Genomic DNA, 22,796 nt, shown 5'->3' with positions numbered 1-22,796 from the left:
CATTTCACATTTGATGCTTGCTATTTCTAAGAACGTAAACACAGATGACAAACCAGACATTCACAATCAAACGTTGGTACAGTTTCAGTTGATTCAACCATGCAGCATAAATCCTTTACAGATTTTCTTAACACTCCTTAACACTTCTTCCTGCTACTGTACATGTGTGGTAGTCTGGGAAACTTGTCAGATGGCAAAGTAGTGGGTTTGGTCAATTTACTTTTATTTCTCCACTTTAAAAAAACATGAATTCAGTTTTAGCAGAATGAGTGTTTATCTTGGTGATCTGTCTTGCAAACACCACTTTGGGGAAAAAATGTGAGGTCAATCCGCCTAAATACACTATATTGCCAAAAGTATTCGCTCACCTGTCTTGACTCGCATATGAACTTAAGTGACATCCCATTCCTAATCCATAGGGTTCAATATGACGTCGGTCCACCCTTTGCAGCTATAACAGCTTCAACTCTTCTGGGAAGGCTGTCCACAAGGTTTAGGAGTGTGTTTATGGGAATTTTTGACCATTCTTCCAGAAGCGCATTTGTGAGGTCACACACTGATGTTGGACGAGAAGGACTGGCTCTCAGTCTCCGCTCTAATTCATCCCAAAGGTGTTCTATCGGGTTGAGGTCAGGACTCTGTGCAGGCCAGTCAAGTTCCTCCACACCAGACTCTGTCATCCATGTCTTTATGGACCTTGCTTTGGTCACTGGTGCACAGTCATGTTGGAAGAGGAAGGGGCCAGCTCCAAACTGTTCCCACAAAGTTGGGAGCATGGAATTGCCCAAAATGTCTTGGTATGCTGAAGCATTCAGAGTTCCTTTCACTGGAACTAAGGGGCCAAGCCCAGCTCCTGAAAAACAACCCCACACCATAATCCCCCCTCCACCAAACTTTACACTTGGCACAATGCAGTCAGACAAGTACCGTTCTCCTGGCAACCGCCAAACCCAGACTCGTCCATCAGATTGCCAGATGGAGAAGCGCGATTCGTCACTCCAGAGAACATGTCTCCACTGCTCTAGAGTCCAGTGGCGGCGTGCTTTACACCACTGCATCCGACGCTTTGCATTGCACTTGGTGATGTATGGCTTGGATGCAGCTGCTCGGCCATGGAAACCCATTCCATGAAGCTCTCTGCGCACTGTTCTTGAGCTAATCTGAAGGCCACATGAAGTTTGGAGGTCTGTAGCGATTGACTCTGCAGAAAGTTGGCGACCTCTTCGCACTATGCGCCTCAGCATCCGCTGACCCCGCTCCATCAGTTTACGTGGCCTACCACTTCGTGGCTGAGTTGCTGTCGTTCCCAAACACTTCCACGTTCTTATAATACAGCTGACAGTTGACTGTGGAATATTTAGGAGCGAGGAAATTTCACGACTGGATTTGTTGCACAGGTGGCATCCTATCACAGTTCCACGCTGGAATTCACTGAGCTCCTGAGAGCGACCCATTCTTTCACAAATGTTTGTAAAAACAGTCTGCATACCTAGGTGCTTGATTTTATACACCTGTGGCCATGGAAGTGATTGAAACACCTGATTCTGATTATTTGGATGGGTGAGCGAATACTGTTGGCAATATAGTGTATGTCCAAAACCTTGATGTGCTTTTCTCAAGATTTGATCAAGTTGTCGAATAGCAATGTGGCAGAAGCTGAATGAATTCAGTTTGTATTTAGATTCCGACTCTCAGAATGGATGAGATGTTCACATCATCATCAGAACAGATCTGTACAGATGACAGCACATAGCGCTCTTAAATGCACAGAGTAGCACAAGTGTGAAAATGGGTTGGGATGTAATAGTCACAATGTAGCCCTTAAAAGTCTGTCTTTCATTACATTGCTGCTCAACCAAATAGCAATATACTGTTGTTCTACAACTAAATTATGCTAACTCCTGCATGAAAATAGATCCAAATTTCACATTTTGTTTCTAGTACCTCAGATACGACTTGATTACAGAGCTGAAACAGCTGACACTGTTTTATAGACTACACTGTTACACCATATGCACCACAACACCAAACCCAATGCATACACACTCAACAACTGAAGAAAACATCTAAGCACACATGTAGGTTACAACTCACACTTTTGTCATATTTGAACAAAGTCTCACTATTCTGAGTCTGTGATGGATGATGCAGGGTGGCTTGATGAAGGGTAACATGGTTGTATGACAGACTGTCTCCACATCAGGGGTTCGTGACCTCTCTGTCTGTCATAATGACAGCGGGGGCAACTGCAGGTTTCCAGAGCAACGACATCACCCGCAGCACGGTGTCTACTCTGAGAGTGCAAACTGTAGATTAGATTAGATTAGATTAGATTAGATTAGATTAGATTAGATTAGATTAGATTAGATTAGATTCCACTTTATTGTTACTACACATGTACAAGTACAAGGCAACGAAATGCAGTTTAGCATCTAATCAGAAGTGTGATGAGCAGCAAGTGCTTTATATACAGTAATGTAGATAATCTAATACGTACAGATAAGGATTTATGTACAAATAGGAGCAGTACTATGGAGATCATTACAGCTGGGTATATACAGTATTATCAACATAATATACAGATGTATGTGCTATGGACATGATATATGAGAATACTATGGATTATATATAGGTAATACAATATGTACAGATAAGGGCAGATTTCCAGATAGGAGCAGTATTATGGGGATAATTACAGGTGAATATTTCCAGTATTATCCACATGATATATGTAGATGTGTGTGCTATAGACATAATATACAGAGTAATATGGACAGTATACAAACGTATTGTATGTGAAGGACTCACTGAGAGTAGGTCTAGAGGGTCTTTACTGTCCTACAGAGACACAGAGAGAGACAGAAACACACAGACAAGTACTTGGTTAATACTATACCATGTGTAAGTTACTTAGGATATGTTTTTTTTTTTATAATGATTCAACTGCAGGATTTGCATCTTTAACATTTAAGTGAGCTGATAATAAATTTAAATAAATATAAAAAAATGTTCTTTTAATTCATTTTTTCTTTATAGTGTGATGAGCTGTGCCACTGTGTAGTCAGCTGAAGATTATTTCAAAATGAACACAACACGGAGACTGCTTAGGAGGAAATATAATGAAACATTTGCACCTGCACACACCTATACTGACAAAAAAAGTAGTCAAAAACTTTTGTTTTCTTAACTGGTTTTCCTCAAGGGGGAATCAGTCCATCCTCTTTGTGTTGTAACTTTGTTGTAATGACTCATCTAAAGAATTATATAGAAAAAGAAATGGAAACTGAAGTCCCTTAAAGCTTGGAGCCATGAGCAAGTACTCCTAATAGCTGATAATGTTTTTACCTGTTCTTTTTTTTAGTTACACTCTCTGTCTTTCCGAATGTATGTATCTCAGGGTGTTTTTTAGGTGAAGTTGTGCCTTTGATGGCTTATTACACTCTGAAAATGCTGGGTTATATTTAAGCTCAGATGCTGGGTCAAGTAGTTGGATCAGTGTGATTCAAATTGGGTTGATAATGGACAACACAACATGCTAGACTGAGGAGGCGGACTTGAAAATAAACAGACATGTTGAGTCAAGATCAGTTTTGGAAATTTCCAGTGTTTTTTTGAGATCAAGTGGCAACCAGAAAAAGTGTTCTGTGATTCGTTTTTTTTTTTGCTTACACTTGTAGACATTAGACAGTGTACATTATATAGAAGATAAAATTTTTAATATGTAGTTTTATAATTAACCAGCTTAGCCAGCTAAGAAAAAAATGCAAATGAACAACAAGGAGAAAATAATGCCCAAATATGTTTCTTGTAATAATTTAACTGAACTAAGGTCACCAGTCTGTCAAACTCAAGAGGGAGCAGAACATCAGCTCACTCACCAAGAAGGCTCAGCAGAGGATGTATTTCTTGTGACAGCTGAAGAAGTTTCTCCTCCCTGCAAAGATGTTGGTGAACTTCTACACCGCCATCATCAAATCTATCCTCACATTCTCCATCACGGTCTGGTTTGCTGCAGCCACAGCCAGGGACAAGGCCAAGCTGCAATGTGTCATCCACTCTGCTGAGAAGGTGATCGGCTGCAGTCTCCCATCTCAGATGTGCAGCCAAGTTTGCAGCCGACCCCACTCATCCCGGAAATGAACTCTAAGTCCCTCACCTTTGGCAAGAGGCTCCAGTCCATCAGGACCAGGACCTCATGCCTCAAGTTTCTTCCCCACTGCAGTCAGCCTACTGAAAAGTGCCCCACTTACCCCCAAATGACCCCACCCCACCCCACCACCCCAAAAAAAAAACTTACAGACAGTCTCTTTCACATTCTAAATTGCACTACTTTTCATGCAAACTCACACTTCTGTATAAAATATTTATCTCATTCTAGATTGTGTACTTCATATCTGTATATATCTTTGGACAGTCACTTTTACTTTTACATTCTAAATTGCACTACTTCTCATGCAAAGTCACTTTCTGTATATGGTATTTATTTAATGTATTCTAGTTTATTCTAAAATTGTGTACACATTTTGTATCTGTGTTTATGTTTCCATCTGACACCAAGACTGTAAAGCGCTCTTTGCTAACCCTTTGCTGTACCTGGCAATAAAACTTTTTCTTATACTGATTCTGAATTTGTCCTTTGAAAATCATATTTCCAATAATAATAAAACAGCCTTCTTCCACCTTAGAAATATTGCTAAGCTTCGGAACATTTTTATCTGTATCTAATGCAGAAATGCTAGTTCATGCATTCATGACCTCCAGACTGGACTATTGTAATGCATTACTAGGTGGTTGTCCTGCATCTTCAATAAACAAACTACAGGTAGTCCATAATGCAGCCACCAGAGTTTTTACTAGGTCAAGAAACTTACATACAAGGCTCTAAATGGTTTAGCTCCCACGTATCTAGCCAGTCTTCTAACACGTTACAGTCCACCACGCTCCTTAAGATCTCAAAAATCTGGACTTCTGGTAGTTCCCAGAATATCAAAGGCAGTAGAGTGTTCTCGTATTTATCTCCTAAACTTTGGAATAGCCTTCCTGACAGTGTGCGGGGCTCAGACATAGTCTCCCAGTTCAAACGTAGATTAAAGACATATCTCCTTAGCCTGGCATACACATAACCCATCCCATAACCTTGTACTCCAGTACATCTGATTAAATGCACATTATCATCTAGTGCCTGCTAATATTTTGAACAGCAGCTACACTAATTCCTTTCCACTTGTTTCCCTTTTTCTACCCATCCCGAGGCATATAGAGATTATGCCAGCTCCAGTAGACAGAGGCCAACCCTGTGAGGATCCTGAGGCATCCAGAGATGGACCAGCTCCAGCTGGGTTCTTCTGCATGAGGATTTGTGTATATCAAAGCAACGCTGCTATGAGAACTTAGAGGATGACAACAACCTCCTAATTAATACACACAATAACATTCTACATATGCCGTATCTGCGTCAAACAACTGACTATACATGAGGATGGGTTCCCTTTTGGGTCTGGTTCCTCTCAAGGTTTCTTCCTCATACCATCTAAGGGAGTTTTTCCTTGCCACAGTCGCCCCAGGCTTGCTCACTAGGGATGATTTTGTCTAACATCTAGGACTTTTTGCATGTTTTTTGTTTCTTATGTTCTTTAACGCTGCTTTGAGACAATGTTCAATGTTAAAAGCCCTATACAAATAAAACTGCATTGAATTATTATCATTAACTTGGATTATTGGCTAGAACTGGAGTCAAGTTCATTCTAATCCTGCTTGTGATATTTCTTACACAGATGATTTATTATCTTCGAATTGTGTAATGCAGCCCTACGCAGTACATGTTTTTGGAGGGGATGGACAGCAAATTACAGCATGTATACTCTATAATATTGTTGTTAATGTGTATTATTACTGAATGTATTTAGATTATATTACTAGTACAACTTTTAAATTACTTGCTGACTAATGTATGTTTATTTGAAGTATTAGTGTTTGACAGCAGTGTTCTAAATAAACAAATGAAAAATCAATTAATCTGCACATGAATTGTTAGGTGAAAGTATTAGTTAACAGCGAATTAACTGTTGTCTAGATCAAAAAAGAAAGGCTTTAAGACTTATACAGCAAAATCAAAAAGGTGTCACAAACAGCAGTGGTGGGCTGTCAGGGCCAGCAAGTACTTCTCTGCTGGCCTAAACAGCAGTGATCTGAATTACTGACTTGCATTTTTATATATTTAATATATTTTTCCATGAATGTGTATTAAATTATTCCCAATAGGGTTGGGTTACATTTCATAGCTTTTCTCTTGGTCGTGCTGCTTCCAGTAGTGTATATTTATTTAAGAGTATTTATCCAATCATATTTCAGCCAGTGGCTGACATCATGTTTTGCCATGGTGAATGAAATCTGCCTTAAGGCCTTCAGAATCAATAGTGCAGGTACCCATAGCTTAAAATAAGTGGCAATGAAATTGTTCCATTAACCAAACAGATTTCGAGTTGGTGTCACTGGGGCCATCTAGCAGGCATACGATTACGTCAGCAATTTCCCGTCCTTTGATTGGATAATCGGAGTAGTCATAGGCAGCGAACCGCACAAACTAATAAAATATATATAATTTAACTCACAATGGCTGACAGAGGAGAAGAAATCGATTTGGTCGCAGACATCCTTACAAATGCATTTTCAAGGCGGACTGTAATAAAAGTGACTATTCCTTGTGAGGTGTGAAATACTGTAGCCTAATTTCTTTTTTACTTTGCTATTTAACAGTTGATTAGTATCTATTGCCGTTGCATCAGAAGGCCTGGGTGTGAAATGCCTGAAGCATAGAGTGATCTGTAGCATAGAGTTTTAAAGAGTGAGTATGCTCAGTTATTTGCTCTGTTTCTAGTATTAGGTTCTGAATTGAAAAATAAGGTTTCTACAGTGAGCCAAGACTTACACTACTGAAATAACAAGAATTTAGAAAGAAACTCAGGGCCCCTTTCGACTAATTTCGAGAGTAGACAGGCTACCTAAAAAAAAGTCCTATCCTGAGCTCAACTGTCTGTCTCTGAATGCAGAGGAAACATGGGTTTCCCCACCTCATCTTCCACAGAACATGTCAGTATGTGGATAAACTATGCTAAACTACCACTAATATGGAATAAAATCACTGTCAAAAATAATCATACGTAATTTAAAATTTGTGTGTAATTTTAATTTACTCGTGCGTAATTTAAAACTATTGTATGTAATTCTGTGTTTTGTCAGAGTTGGATTCCAAAATCTATGGCCACGACAGATTACAGATACGAGACTTTGTGTGTTTGTTATAGAACAACTCCAAAATGTACGACTATAACAGTTTACAGACACAACGCTTGTTTTCACAACAGCTCTGAATTTACGCCCACGAAGTGTGGTGTGTGAAACAACTGTCAAAAATACGTCAAGGTCACAGGCATAACTATCCAAGGGAAGATGAATCGATTCATGCGCATGCGCCCCACCACCGTTTTAATCCACTGGCGCCCTGAGAGCTAATCTTTTGTTTAAGGGTTAGTGATCACTAATAACAGAGTAATAATATTACAGAACTATAGTATAACTATAGTAGATAAGATTAGCCGTTGTACTGTTGGTTAGTAATACAGTGCCCAATGTACCTGAAGCTCTTAATTTACCTTCCTTAATAATAAATGGGCAAGATTTTATTAGGTGTAGCCTGCCAAGTAAATTAATAAGAACTTTATTGACCCAAGATAAATTTTCAAATCAAGTTAGTCGAAATAATGTGACAACTATTTTCCCAAGAGCTCTATTTTTAAATTAAGAACCATGTATCTCTCCTTTACCATACCCCCCAAAGCCAAGGAAGTACACTTTAAAATTTTTAATGATATACAGCTCTGGAAAAAAATAAGTGACCGCTGCTCTCCAGATTTGAACCCTATTGAAAACCTCTGGAATGTAACCGAGAAAGGAAGATGGATGGTCACAAACTATCAAGTAAAGCTGAGCTGTTTGATTCTTTTTTGCAAAAAGAGTGGTATAAAGTTCCACAACAGCAATGTGAAAAACTGGTAGAGAGCATGGAGCCAAAACACATGCAAATCGGGCTTATTCCACCAAATACTGATTTCTTTATGTTATTTAGCCAAAGCATTAACACAATTTGTTTACAAATTATTTGCATTTTGTTTTATTTGAGTTATTAAAGCTCTGCAAATACTGCATGACCTTGGGTTATTTTGATGTGTTTTTCAAAAGAAATTTTGGTTATACTGTAAATCTGTAAAACTGTTCAAATGTAAAACTGGAAGAAGACTGTTTAGTTTAATTTTGCATGTCATGCGTGTAACAGAGCTGTTGTGAAAACAAGCGTTGTGTCTGTAAACTGTCAAAGTCGTACATTTTTTAACTGTACCCTAACAAACACACAAAATCTCTAATCTGTAATCTGTCGTGGCCATAGATTTTGGAATCCAACTCTGACAAAACACAGAATTACATACAATAGCTTTAAATTACGCACTAGTAAATTAAAATTACACAAAGCTTTTGAATTATGTACGATTATTTTTGACAGTGAATTTATTCCATACACTAGAGGGAGAAAGCATGTCTGTGTGTGTGTGAGAAAGAGAGAGCCAGAGAGGTATTGAGACAGAGAAATGCTCAGCTGTTCATTTATTTCAATTATCTTTTTTTAGCATACATGTCAAATATTTCCTCAAATACACATGCAATCTATGACACACACACATACACACAGTTTATAAAGGTGCTAATATATAAAGGTATCTAATGTTCCCAATTAAGAATTGTTTAAAAAAAAATCAAGAAATCTTATAAAGAATATAGCCCTAGTGTTTTTAGATTTGTGAGGCAGCTGTTCTGAAATTATAGTGCTTTTTCTACTTTAGCTAATATAATCTATAAGTACATACTCCCTATTTGTCTTTTTAATTAATAAGTTGTGCAGCTGATCAATTGTGCAGTTTTCCAACGTTACATCTAAACACGGAATTGATGCACAGACAGCTGTAATGGCATGTATCTCACTCTTAATGTCACCGAGTACTTATTACTCATTGAGTAGCTTTGCCATTCTGGTAATTAGACTGAAGTCTCAGCTGTGATTGTTTTAAATTTTATTTGCACACTGTGTTCTATTATTTATTATATCTAATATACTTTCTTATGCTTTTTATTTAGTGCTTTATATTTTTCTCTCACCCTCTCCAATATTTTCTTCACTTCTCTGGTGTTTCTATGGCCAACCCACTCTTTCCTTCCTCTGGAATACGAGTGGCTTGTTCTTCAGACACAGGCCCTTCCCGTTTGAATTCTGTAACAACCTCGGTATAGGTGACTTCTGGGCTGGTCTTCCTGCCTTTTGGTGGAGTCACAGCAGGCTCTGCCTCAGCCCCCTCCTGGCCCTCAGCAACAGCTCGTTCTTTCTTGAGTTTGATGCGGAAGGACTCTTTGTTGGGAGCTTTCTTGGCAATATTCTCTTTCAGCCTCTCACCACTCTGACGCATCTTCTCCCGCTGCTCAAGAGGCATGATCTTCTCACCCAGGGTGTTGATCTTGGTGCCCAAATTCTGGCTTGTCTTGCTTAGGCTCTCCTTAGTCTTATTCATGTTCTCCTTGGAGAAAGCCGCTCGGATGTTGTCTATCCCTTTCAGGCCTGTCTGCCTCAGCCGTGCTGCCCTTGACGACTCTGCCTCTTCCACCACCATATACTCCTCATCAGATGAAAGGTCTGCAGGGATTTCATACTCATCAGGCTCCACCTCAACATTGGCCAACCCTGCATCCTTAGGGGTTTTTGTCACAGCAACTGATGGAACTTCAGCCTGACCCTGAAGGAAAAGACAGAGAGAAAGAGAATGGAAAATAGAAGAAAATAATAATTGAATAAAAAGATTTTTGATGTAATACAGAAAAGTAATACAAGAATGTAAATGCAAATGAAGTTTTTACGAACATTTACGCTACATATTGCCTAAAATCATACAAAATGTTTTTGGCATATTTTAAGCCAAAAAATGCAAATACAATATATACATGTTACAAAGTGTCTTTGTCTCTTTCTTTGTATATGTACCTGGTAGATGACCACTCTGAACTTGTTCCTGGTGAGAAGTTCATCTTGTGTAGTCTCCACTTTCTTTACACGGACATTCTGCTTCTCCACACGTGAACGCACCTCCTTCACATGAGCACTCACACGCCGGGCCTTCTGCAGCAGCTTGTCCACGGTAGTTGCTGTGGCACCATGATTCTGGACCAGTTTGAGCAGCTCCGATTGGACTGTAGCAACAGATGTCTCAAGCTGATGTTGGCGTTCTTCCATTCTTTGCTGGCTGGCCTGCACACCATCAATGATAGTGGAGACACGTTCCAGTAGAGATAGGATGGATAGTGCAGATACCGGCTGACCAGATTCATCCTCAATGCCCAGTACCACGTCTCTATTCTTCTCCATTTCCAGCAGACTCTTACAAACACTCAAAACAACCACTGAGGTTTAGAAATAAGAGAAGAATAAGTCCTCAACCACACATTTATCCAACTAAGTCGGAGGTTTGCCACCCTGTGAGACTTTGAGAGAAAGACTGGCTGATGCATAGACCAAGATCTGTCCTGCCAGAGGACCACCAGCCTGACTCATACCACCTACTCACACATCTCACAGATATAAATAAGTACAGCTGTAAGAGGACACGGGGCATTTGGGGAATCAGCAAGACATGGAAACAAAATAGAAAGCCCCAATTGTCTAAAATGCTTCAGCACATATACAAGTACATTGTATGTGCTATATACTAAGTGTGTGATTATTCTTTAAAATATAGATTGAGGCTGGAACAGTGTAACATACAACTTTTTTTATGCATGTTTGTTTGAGTGGTTAACTCAACCACCCCACCCTTAACTACAGCAACTGAAGACAGCAGCTGCAGCTGCCTCACATACTGTAACATGACCTCATGAGTATTTCTGCACTCTGACATTTAAGGACTACACATCCCAATATACCCCCTGACTATGCGGTCAATGCAACATGGGGCTGAAACTTATTTTAACAATAAATAGTGATACTGATACTGTGTCACATCTAAAAAAAAAAAATGCAAGAGCTTTTATGCCTCCTCCAGGTGGGGGAAACATTATGTGAGATTCCATCCACCCATCCCCAACATCCCCAAATAAACAGTAACTAGTCATTTAATATGCCATAAATGTGTTACCAGTGCATTTTGTTTATTCACAAACACACACACACACACACACTTTAATTCTGGAAACTGCACATTTATAGTTGAGGCATCTGATTTATTGTTCTAGAAGTACACAACCATACCACTATAAACACTGTACAGATGACAATACAATAAGCATTAATTAACCATTAATAATAATTCTTAACACAACGCAGTCTATCTCTGTGTGTAATTCAATTAAATGATACAATGAGAAAAGATTCCGATAGTTTGCAGATAAAGGTTACACTCTATTTGAAGGCATGTACAAGATTTTTTGTGACCAGATGTTCAGTCAACAAATGTTACTCAAACGCAACAACAGACAGGATCTCGAGGAAAAAATAGCACTTATTTAAAAAAAACCCAAAAAAACAGCTACTCATTGTTTATTTGAAGGCATGTACACTTCAGTTTTAAGGGCAGGGAGTGAGTGCTGCCATTAAAAGCTCCATTTTATAAATGAAGTTCCTGCCCTCCATCTTACTCCAGTGCACTTCCTTATATGGCCCTCGCAAATAATTCCATTTTGCATCCTGCAACACGTCGCTTTTTGGGAGATCTTTAGCTTGGCAACGTGGAAACTGAACCAGAACCTTAAATCCACTCTCAGGTCCATTCCGTACTGGCAGGAAAACACACACAAACAATGAATTTGATTAGCAACAGACATTCTTATTGGTATACTGGTTTAGTATGGGAAAGGTGGAGTTGACATCATAAAGCTTTGTCTGGAATCGTATCTGTGAGTTTGAGGTTTTGTTTTAGCTGACATCATAGACATGATAACATTAACATTAGTGATATCAGTGTTGCAGTGTCACTTTTGAGCCTCAAAAGTGTGTGAATTTGGGTGGTGTAATTATATACATACACCATTCAAACTGCAGCTCTTGTGGGGTGTTCCCAATCTGCAATGGTCTATCAGTATCTATCAAAAGTGGTCCAAGGAAGGAACAGTAGTGAACCGGCGACAGGGTCATGGGCGACCAACGCTCACAAATGCACGTGGCGAGCGAAGGCTGGCCCATGTGGTCCGATCCAACAGACTAGCTACTGTTGCTCAAATTGCTGAAGAAGTTTATGCTGGTTCTTATAGAAAGGTGTCAGAATACACAGTGCATTGCAGTTTGTTGCTCATGGGGCTGCAATAGCCACAGACCAGTCAGGATGCCCATGCTGACCCTTATTGCTTTTTAAGTAATTAATTACACAGAGTGTTCACATGAACGTTGATCAGTCAACAACAATGGCTAGCGGTGGAGCAGACGAACTTGTAAAGCCTCCCGCGTCATTCCAATCGCATGTATGGGAGCATTTTGGCTTCCCCGTAAAATATAATGATGAAGGAAAAAGGGTGGTGGACAAACCGGTTTCAATGTGTAGGCACCGTGGCACAAGAAAGCTGTATGAAAGCGGCAATACATCGAGCATGGCCACGCATCTGAAGCGACCCTGGTGTGCCGTCAGGATGCAAACCGCAACAACCACAGTAACAGCTGCTTATCACTGCATTTAAGCAGCCCTTTACACCAGAATCAGAGCGGGCTAAAGCGATTACCAAATCTATCGGGATGATTACCACTACAGACATGAGGCCATACTCTGTTGTGGAAAACAAAGGATATAAAAACATGTTGAAAGTGCTTCAGCCACGCTACAAAATACCCTCACACACCCACTTCTGCATGAAGATCGTGCCTGAACTTTCCGAACAGGAAAAAAACAAAATCGTTACGGATTTATCAGATGCATACTCTATTGCGATCACCACAGACAGGTAGACATCAAGGTGTACAGAAAGCTACTACAACTACTGCTCACTACATCACAGCGGAGTGGGAGATGCGAAGTCCGGTGCTACAGACACGCCCCCTCTATGAGAGTCACTCAAGCACAAATCTAGCGCAAGTACTGATAGAAGCAGTAGCAGAGTGGAAGTTAAAGAGGCACAATGCATGTAGCAATATCCCAGTCATCACAGAGAATGCCAGAAACCAAGTAAATGCAGTGACAGAAGCTGGACTAGGGCCACAGATATCTTGCTTTGCACACGTGGTACGCCAAAGGGGAATTTCAGTGATCCAGATGGATGGTTGCAACCAGAATGTGTTTTTTTCTTCCTCCACAGAAGTACAACAGCAGCTCATATGCTTAAGACCAAGCAAGAAATGCTACAGCTACCAGCCCACAAGTTCATGCACGATGTCACAACAAGATGGAATTCCACATATGACATGTTGGAGCGATATCACAGGTTATTTTTGTTAAAACCAAAAGTTCCTTGCTTTAACGTTCTTGTAATAAATGGAAAGCAAATTTAATTTGTCTCCTCCCCCTTTTTTGCTGATCCGAAAAATGATCCGATCCGTAACTCAAAAACCGTAATGTGATCCGAACAGTGATTTTTGTGATCCATTGCACCACTACCATATATGGTGCGAAAATCCTGTGTGTGGATGGTCTGCAGGCTGAAATACAATGTTTAGAGAGATCAGAGGAGAAAGACCAGATTGGTCTGAGCTGACAGGAAGACTACAGTAACTCAAATAATCACACTTTACATTCATGGTGAACAGAAAAGCATTTTGGGATGCACAAAACATCCAACCTTGAGGTGGATGGGTGACAACAGCAGAAGACCACAACAGGTTCCACTCCTGTTAGCCAAGAACAAGAATATGAACTAATCATGGGCACAGGCTCACAAAACCGGGACTTCTTCAGACAACACTAGTAGCAACTGAACCCTTTATAAAAGTAATCAATTCTGAAGAATATAGAATTAAAAAAATGACAACTTACAATGAAATTTATATTTATCCCTAATAGAAAACTACCCGAGACGATTTAAGGAAGAAACCCTGAGAGGAACCAGACTCAAAAGACCCATCCTTATCTAGGTGACACCAGAGAGTGTGTGATTATACAGTATCTCACAAAAGTGAGTACACCCCTCACATTTTTGTAAATATTTTATTATATCTTTTCATGTGACAACACTGAAGAAATGACACTCTGCTACAATGTAAAGTAGTGAGTGTACAGCCTGTATAACAGTGTAAATTTGCTGTCCCCTCAAAATAACTCAACACACAGCCATTAATGTCTAAACCGTTGGCAACAAAAGTGAGTACACCCCTAGGTGGAAAGGTCCAAATTGGGCCCAAAGTGTCAATATTTTGTGTGGCCACCATTATTTTCCAGCACTGCCTTAACCCTCTTGGGCATGGAGTTCACCAGAGCTTCACAGGTTGCCACTGGAGTCCTCTTCCACTTCTCCATGATGACATCACAGAGCTGGTGGATGTTAGAGACCTTGCACTCCCCCACCTTCCGTTTGGGGATGCCCCACAGATGCTCAATAAGGTTTAGGTCTGGAGACATGCTTGGCCAGTCCATCACCTTTACCCTCAGCTTCTTTAGCAAGGCAGTGGTCATCTTGGAGGTGTGTTTGGAGTCGTTATCATGTTGAAATACTGCCCTGAGGCCCAGTCTCCAAAGGGAGGGGATCATGCTCTGCTTCAGTAGGTCACAGTATATGTTGGCATTCATGGTTCCCTCAATGAACTGTAGCTCCCCAGCGCCAGCAGTACTCATGCAGGCCCAGACCATGACACTCCCACCACCATGCTTGACTGTAGGCAAGGCACACTTGTCTTTGTACTCCAAACCTGGTTGCCGGCACACATGCTTGACACCATCTGAACCAAATAAGTTTATCTTGGTCTCATCGGACCACAGGACACGGTTCCAGTAATCCATGTCCTTAGTCTGCTTACCTTCAGCAAACTGTATGCGGGCTTTCTTGTGCATCATCTTTAGTAGAAGCTTCCTTCTGGGACGACAGCCATGCAGACCAATTTGATGCAATGTGCGGCGTATGGTCTGAGCACTGACAGGCTGACCCCCCACCCCTTCAACCTCTGCAGCAATGCTGGCAGCACTCATACGTCTGTTTCCCAAAGACAACCTCCGGATATGACGCTGAGCACATGCACTCAACTTCTTTGGTGGACCATGGCGAGGCCTGTTCTGAGTGGAACCTGTCCTGTAAAACCACTGTATGGCCCACCATGCTGCAGCTCAGTTTCAGGGTCTTGGCAATCTTCTTATAGCCTAGGCCATCTTTATGTAGAGCAACAATTCTTTTTTTCAGATCCTCAGAGAGTTCTTTGCCATGAGGTACCATGTTGAACTTCCAGTGACCAGTATGAGAGGGTGTGAGAGCAATAACACCAAATTTAACACATCTGATCCCCATTCACACCTGAGACCCTGTAATACTGACAAGTCACATGACACCAGGGAGGGTAAATGGCTAATTGGGCCCAATTTGGACATTTCTACTTAGGGGTGTACTCACTTTTGTTGCCAACGGTTTAGACATTAATGGTTGTGTGTTGAGTTATTTTAAGGGGACAGCAAATTTACACTGTTATACCGGCTGTACACTCACTACTTTACATTGTAGCAGAGTGTCATTTCTTCAGTGTTGTCACATGAAAATATATAATAATAAAACATTTACAAAAATGTGAGGGGTGTACTCACTTTTGCGAGATACTGTAAATAATGTCCTTTCTATAGCTGTATATAATTAAGTGAAATTGTGCAACCAAGAACACCCAAGCAACTTATAAATCAGCATAATTTCTGAGTTCATTATAAATTCTTTCCTGGGGAAGTCTCCAAGTGGTTCTATCCACAGAAATCCCATGGATCTCCTGGCTGTCCACATGGAACCTGTCCACCACTGTAATGCCTTACTGTCTGGATGTTCCAGTAGGTGTATAAGCTAGCTCCAGATAGTCCAGAATGCAACAGCTAGAGTCCTAACTAGAACCAGAAGATATGAACACATGAATCTGAATTCTTATCTTATCCACACTGCATTGGCTCCCAGTCAAATTTTACACCAATTATAAAATAGTACTACTGACCCATAAAGTCTCGTACCACAGTACCTGAGCAAACTTTTTTTTTTTTAAATGATTTGCCACACCTACTTCAAACAAAAGTTTCAGGCTATTTGTTAGTACCTCAAGTAGCACAGCAGGGGGCAGAGTTTTCTCTTACCAAGTCGCAGTTATGGAACAGCTTACAAGTTATTGTTCAAGACTCAGACACAGTATTAGTGTTTATGTCCAGGCTGAAAAGATATTTGTTTAGTCAAGCCTTTTGTGTTCTGAGATTTCTAAGAATTCTTGTATTAAATTCCAAGAGTGAGGACAATCACAAAAGAAAAAACCTTTACAGGTGAAAAAAGGCATAACTTTAAGCAACACCAATATTGTGATCCTCACAAGATAACCTATGGAATGCTATGCATTCTGTGAACTCTGTTTAAAATGGGACTTAAAGGTCTATGTACTGACGTCCATGTTTCCTAAGCACTATGCATACATATAAAGAAGCATACACATGCGAGTTGTAAACAGAAAAATAACAATACTTGCATGCATGTTGCTATGTGTGCATATACCTGAAATTGCATAGGCTCCATTTGGTGATGCTACAGTAATGGCAGAGGCATTGCCAATACTCTCGATGGCTCCAAGTCCCACATGATTACTGAAGCTTAGCACGTGCCAGCCCATTACCTTTGCCAACTGCTGAACTGCATGCACCTGGTGCTGAGACATCTGTAACACACCCAAACACAAATATTACAGTAAACCATTTTATTCTTATAATCAATACAATAATTTAGTATAAAAATAAAAAGCTTACAAATGGCTAAAAAAAGCTTTTTCTTTGACACACTGACACCTAAACTTTAAAAAAAAAAAAAACAATATATTTCAACAAATCAACATAGAAACCTTGTATATTTACTTATTAATCTTGCCTATGCTATCTACATAGAAAGATCTTGTTGAAGTACTTAATTTAACAAATAAGGTTGTAAAAACAATATGCAGTCAAGTCTGATTACATTATAATGGTTGATGGATAGCTATGTGCCATACCAAAACAGAGCTAAATTAGTTCAGCTTGTAATCAGATACCAGCTGTCGAAATGTCTGACACTCCAGGACCTTAGTCAGAATGGAATCTTTAAATGTATTTTTATCTTTTTACAGTAACGTTAAAATATTTAATACATTGAGATACACACCTACCCAACACAATGGCAAAACAGGGAATTCATTAAACAAACAAATAAATAAATTTACTAGTGGCTAAAAAGCACAACTTTGTTTGCTGAAAACTGTGATAAACAATTTGACATGAAAACACAACTCTATAGGATCCTTAGGAAATATGAGCTAATTATGAAATGTAGAAATTAGGAATGTGTTTAAATTCCAGTTTAAACATATTTAAACACAATTCCAGTTATCTAATACATTTAATTAAATTAATGCAGAGAGTGAGCTGAGCTCCTGTGGGTTTGCATATTTACTTGAGACAGTAAAAAGTCTTGCAGCTCTTGCTCTTGGTGCGAAAGAGTGATGACACGACCATCTCTGTGCACAACTCTGATCTGCTCCACTCCAATGTTCAACTGTAGCTGGATAGACCTGAGAGAGGTATAAAAAGCCAGGTCATTCTGGTATTTAGTTGTTGTATTAGTGTTTCAAAGATCACACTGACACAAGACAATATTTTATATTTTAATTTCTTTTTATTTTATTGTCACTAATATTTTTAAATCTCGATACATCAGTGTGAGTCTTGGTCAGTAATCAGTATCTACTCTTACTTGCAGATCTGCTCATAGCCTTGGGAGGTGATGAGCACTTTGACGCTGGACTCATAAACATCATTAATATTGGACCAGTGAGCCTGAATCTGAGGATCCTCAATACGGCTTGCCAAGCTGTCAATGGTTCGTGCCGTCCTGAAAGAGAAAGACTATGGTACATCAGCTCCTACAAATGTACACAGTGTGTAGGATCTTATAGATCATAAGTCTGTATCACCTGCTCCTGAGGAAAATATGTTTGGCTTGTTTGACTATTTTCTCCAGCAAGCCTTCGTTGTGCTGCAGCGAGCTGATCTCTGACTTATCATAAGCCATTGGCCCAGCCAGCCGCAGTCGCTTAGAAACAAATGGAGCACTTGCAGGGTGGGGCATCACAGAGGAGCTCAGGGTCTGTTTATGGAACTTGACACACAGGTATTTACAAGATGTACTCTCAAAGAAACATTTTGTGTTTACTAGCACATAACTTAGAGTAACATGTACATATCCTTATTCATTATGCTTTATCCTGGTTAGGGTTGTAATGGATTTGGAGTCCATCCTGGGAACACTGGCTGGAATACGTCCTGGATGGCATGGCAGCCCATGACAGAACACCAATCAATCAGATCTATACAAACTTGTTTCTGCACTCATTTCTAAACAGCTTTTGTGTATTAAGGGCCACTGTGCATGTATACACATGGTTAAATTAAGCTGGTATAACTTTATATGCATTGAGGGTATTTCAAATATTTTTTGTGTACCTCTCTAATAAGCTGGTGCAGGTTGTGTTCCAGCACATATAGATGGTCATCTGGTTTGTTTTTTTCTGGTGAAGCTCTATGGTTTTTCTTGTCTGTCGTAGAGTGGCACAATGAGATGGAGAGCTGAAGTCCTACAATTACAGACAGACTGTTAGATCTATAAAACAAAGCACTGCAAACACACCTCTGAATAGATAATAAACATAGCCCTGTAAACTTGCATAAGATACAAATGCATACATCAATTAGCTATACGATGTGATTTATATATTCACTCTCGGACACACCCAAAGGGCCCATTTCCACATTCGCTGCATGCACACACTGATCAGGATCACACAGGTCTCACATCCTCTCACATATATATTTCCATATCACCAACAGATAACTGAAATGTTTGGTCAAAGTTTGTTTACCAGGAAAAGGTTGGGAGATGATCTGGTTTTTGACAACAATGTGTGGAATGTGGGATTTTATCTGCACTGCCTCTCGAGAGAGCTGAGCAAATATCTCCTTACATAGCAGCACGTTCTGAGCAGCTTCCAGCTTTAGATGCCATGCCTGGGAGCCTGAGAGAGGGAGAGAAAGAAAAAGTCAACACCACAAAGAACGTGGAGAGAGAGATTGTTTTATTAAAGCATTAACATTTGTGAAGTCTGTGCCTTTTAAGTGTTCTGTGGTTTATATGTCCAACCCCATGTGGGTTTATAAAAAGTTTTACTCACTACCTGGCTTGGCTTTGGGTGGCTTTCTGAAAAGACTGACTGTTCCTAGGTCTCCTATATCAGCAGACTGTTTCTGAATAGAGACCTGTAGAAATACAAAGACAAAACAGAATGTAAGGATGGCATTTCATTATATTAGTATGCCTTATATCTAATACAGTATTTAATCTTTACCTTAATGTATGCAGAACCCTCTAGGTCACTTGGAATCTGGACATTGAGTGGACAGTAGTCATCTGGAATTTTCTTATCCAAATCAATATCTGTGTTTTTAATCACCTCAAAGCTGCCATGATGAGCAAACATTGAGCCTGTAGGGATGAGAGGACACTTTAATTATACCAGAGCATATCCTGTCATACAACTCATAACCGTCATAGCCATACGGTAGTCACCTGCACTACGGTAGCTTAGATCTCCAAGGATTTTGTCTCCAACTTTGCGCAACTTCCACTGCGAGCGCAAGTGTAGAAGCTCTGCATTAAAATCACGCTGACGCCACTGCTCCTGACTCTCTGCTACAGATTTATTTAGCTTCTCTGCCCCCCTCAGCAGCAACTGGGCTGCAGTGGCCAGAGACTTCTTCTTACTGATCAACTGGAAAACCTGAGGGGTCTAGAAACCGACATACATGATCTTTTAAATTTTATTGCTTATCTAGTGTGTTGGAATCCAAGATTAAACCTGCCAAATAATATAATAATAATAATGGTAGGCTTAGATAGAAGCAAGAGGCATATTTGGTTGTATTTCCTTACTTTGACAACAACAGGATCCTGGGATACTGGATCAAGAGCCATATACTTCTTCTCCTTGATGACACTGAGCATGTCATGCAGCACACACATCTCAGTCAGTGAACTCCGTAGATGGTTCCTCACTGAGTCCCATGGCCAAGAACAAGGCTGGAATTTTACCAGTCCTGTAAAAAATTTGGGTTATGCATTACCGACATAATGAATTGCTAATAAGAATTGAAAATAATTTAAATTCGAGTTTAAGTGAAAGCAATAATAATAAAAATTCATGCACAACTCCTACTTACCTTCTTCCCCCTCCAGGTCTTGCTTGCTCCAGTCAGATACTCTACTTTGTCCATTTGGGTCCTCTTCATCCGAGTCAGATCCCTGGCCAAAGTCAATGCGCTGTGCAAGCTTTGCAAGGTTTTGTGACATGGAAAGTGGTGGCACATATGTCTCCACTCCATCCAAAGAAACCTCCTGCACCTGCCGCTCACAGGATGACTCGATACTCACGCGCACTGCAGGAACCCCCGACATGCTGTTTTCATTCATTCAGTTTCTGTAAACAAAACAGACAGAACCACTACTGCATCACTTCACAAATCACTACTGCATCCTCTGATCACTACACAAATCACTACTGCATCCTCTGATCATAACTGCATCCTCTGAGCACTACTGCATCCTCTGAGCACTACACAGGTCACTACAGCATCCTCTGATCACTACACAGATCACTACTGCATCCTCTGATCACTACACAGATCACTACTGCATCCTCTGATCACTACACAGATCACTACTGCATCCTCTGATCACTACACAGATCACTACTGCATCCTCTGATCACTACACAGATCACTACTGCATCCTCTGATCACTACACAGATCACTACTGCATCCTCTGATCACTACACAGATCACTACTGCATCCTCTGATCACTACACAGATCACTACTGCATCCTCTGATCACTACACAGATCACTACTGCATCCTCTGATCACTACACAGATCACTACTGCATCCTCTGATCACTACACAGATCACTACTGCATCCTCTGATCACTACACAGATCACTACTGCATCCTCTGATCACTACACAGATCACTACTGCATCCTCTGATCACTACACAGATCACTACTGCATCCTCTGATCACTACACAGATCACTACTGCATCCTCTGATCACTACACAGATCACTACTGCATCCTCTGATCACTACACAGATCACTACTGCATCCTCTGATCACTACACAGATCACTACTGCATCCTCTGATCACTACACAGATCACTACTGCATCCTCTGATCACTACACAGATCACTACTGCATCCTCTGATCACCACACAGATCACTACTGCATCCTCTGATCACTACACAGATCACTACTGCATCCTCTGATCACTACACAAATCACTACTGCATCCTCTGGTCACTACTGCATCCTCTGATCACTACACAAATCACTACTGCATCCTCTGATCACTACACAAATCACTACTGCATCCTCTGGTCACTACTGCATCCTCTGATCACTACACAAATCACTACTGCATCCTCTGATCACTACACAGGTCACTACTGCATCCTCTGATCACTACACAGATCACTACTGCATCCTCTGATCACTACTGCATCCTCTGGTCACTACTGCATCCTCTGGTCACTACACAAATCACTACTGCATCCTCTGATCACTACACAGGTCACTACTGCATCCTCTGATCACTACTGCATCCTCTGATCACTACTGCATCCTCTGATCACTACTGCATCCTCTGATCACTACTGCATCCTCTGATCACTACTGCATCCTCTGATCACTACACAAATCAGTACAAACTCCTAAACAACATTAAACAATCAAGTATCATAAAAATATAACCACATGAGCTACATTACAGACAGTACCATGCCTTGAACTAGTTGACTGATACATAAAAATATCTTAAATCCTATATACTACACTATAACTACTATATACTAATATATATTAAAGGTCTTTTGTTGTGGCCACTATATACAGTATCTAGGGCAGTATAAGTAGTCATGGTTGTTTTGTTGGCACGAAAGTAAGCAGTTTTATTATTCTCGTTTTTCATTTTTCTATCGGTTACAGTATAATTTACAAAATAACAAAGAAAGTAACGACAGCTAACTTACCACAGAAAGGACTGTCTTGATCCTAGCTAGCGCCTGTGTAACACATTGTTAGTATTAATAATATTAATATAAATGAACACAGAGAAGTTACATTAAAACGTAAACTTTACGAGCTTCATGTGAAGTACAATGGAGACAGTCTCTTATCTATTTAATGAAACAGAGAGCTAAAATACTTTATACCGTTCACACAGAGCTCCCTTTTATCCAGCGATACACTCGCTTCTTCGAGGACGAGTTTCTGATATCAGACCGACGAAACGTTCATTTATCGCCCCCTTCTGGGACGGAGAGCTCTAAAGTGTACCCACAGGAAGTCTTTTCAAGGCTCATTTTAACAGCATTTTAATTTAATTTAATTTAATTTAATTTAATTTAATTTAATTTAATTTAATTTAATTTAATTTGGTTTTGTTTGATTTAATTTAATTTAATTTGATTTGTTGTAATTTAATTTAGTTTTA

The 22,796-nt window shown here is 40.1% G+C and overlaps 2 protein-coding genes across 3 annotated transcripts; both read right to left on the bottom strand.

The window, feature by feature from the left end:
- Positions 1-8,880: 8,880 nt before the first annotated feature.
- On the bottom strand, positions 8,881-11,277 carry cavin4a (caveolae associated protein 4a). Its single transcript, XM_058418935.1, has 2 exons — positions 10,082-11,277; positions 8,881-9,836 (listed from the first exon to the last, which is right to left on the bottom strand). Exons 1-2 carry the CDS (start codon positions 10,460-10,462, stop codon positions 9,225-9,227), a joined length of 993 nt encoding a protein of 330 aa, XP_058274918.1. The 5' UTR covers positions 10,463-11,277; the 3' UTR covers positions 8,881-9,224.
- Positions 11,278-11,424: 147 nt separating this feature from the next.
- Positions 11,425-22,582, bottom strand: med17 (mediator complex subunit 17). 2 transcript variants are annotated; one of them, XM_058418931.1, is made up of 14 exons: positions 22,516-22,582; positions 22,333-22,365; positions 20,469-20,725; positions 20,182-20,345; positions 19,819-20,038; positions 19,598-19,734; positions 19,424-19,508; positions 19,115-19,267; positions 18,699-18,829; positions 18,170-18,354; positions 17,950-18,087; positions 17,650-17,767; positions 16,726-16,885; positions 11,425-11,865 (listed from the first exon to the last, which is right to left on the bottom strand). In XM_058418931.1, exons 3-14 carry the CDS (start codon positions 20,716-20,718, stop codon positions 11,657-11,659), a joined length of 1,950 nt encoding a protein of 649 aa, XP_058274914.1. In that variant the 5' UTR covers positions 20,719-20,725; positions 22,333-22,365; positions 22,516-22,582; the 3' UTR covers positions 11,425-11,656. The 2 variants fall into 2 exon arrangements, with proteins under 2 accessions (XP_058274914.1, XP_058274915.1); XM_058418932.1 differs by having other exon boundaries at positions 19,427-19,508.
- Between the last annotated feature and the right edge of the window lie 214 nt (positions 22,583-22,796).

This window comes from Hemibagrus wyckioides, linkage group LG20 (assembly GCF_019097595.1).
Source record: "Hemibagrus wyckioides isolate EC202008001 linkage group LG20, SWU_Hwy_1.0, whole genome shotgun sequence".
Lineage (NCBI taxonomy): Eukaryota > Metazoa > Chordata > Actinopteri > Siluriformes > Bagridae > Hemibagrus > Hemibagrus wyckioides.
This window is presented reverse-complemented; position numbering and strand designations above follow the sequence as displayed.

Coding starts and splice junctions, on each gene's coding strand:
- cavin4a (XM_058418935.1), bottom strand. CDS start 10,462: ATGGAGAAGAATAGAGACGTGGTACTGGGCATTGAGGATGAATCTGGT. Junction 9,837..10,081: donor TCAGAGTGGTCATCTACCAG/GTACATATACAA, acceptor CTTTTCCTTCAG/GGTCAGGCTGAAGTTCCATC.
- med17 (XM_058418931.1), bottom strand. CDS start 20,718: ATGAATGAAAACAGCATGTCGGGGGTTCCTGCAGTGCGCGTGAGTATC. Junction 17,768..17,949: donor GGCTATGAGCAGATCTGCAA/GTAAGAGTAGAT, acceptor TACCTCTCTCAG/GTCTATCCAGCTACAGTTGA. Junction 11,866..16,725: donor TGGAGCCTATGCAATTTCAG/GTATATGCACAC, acceptor TTTTCCTGCCAG/TACGGAATGGACCTGAGAGT.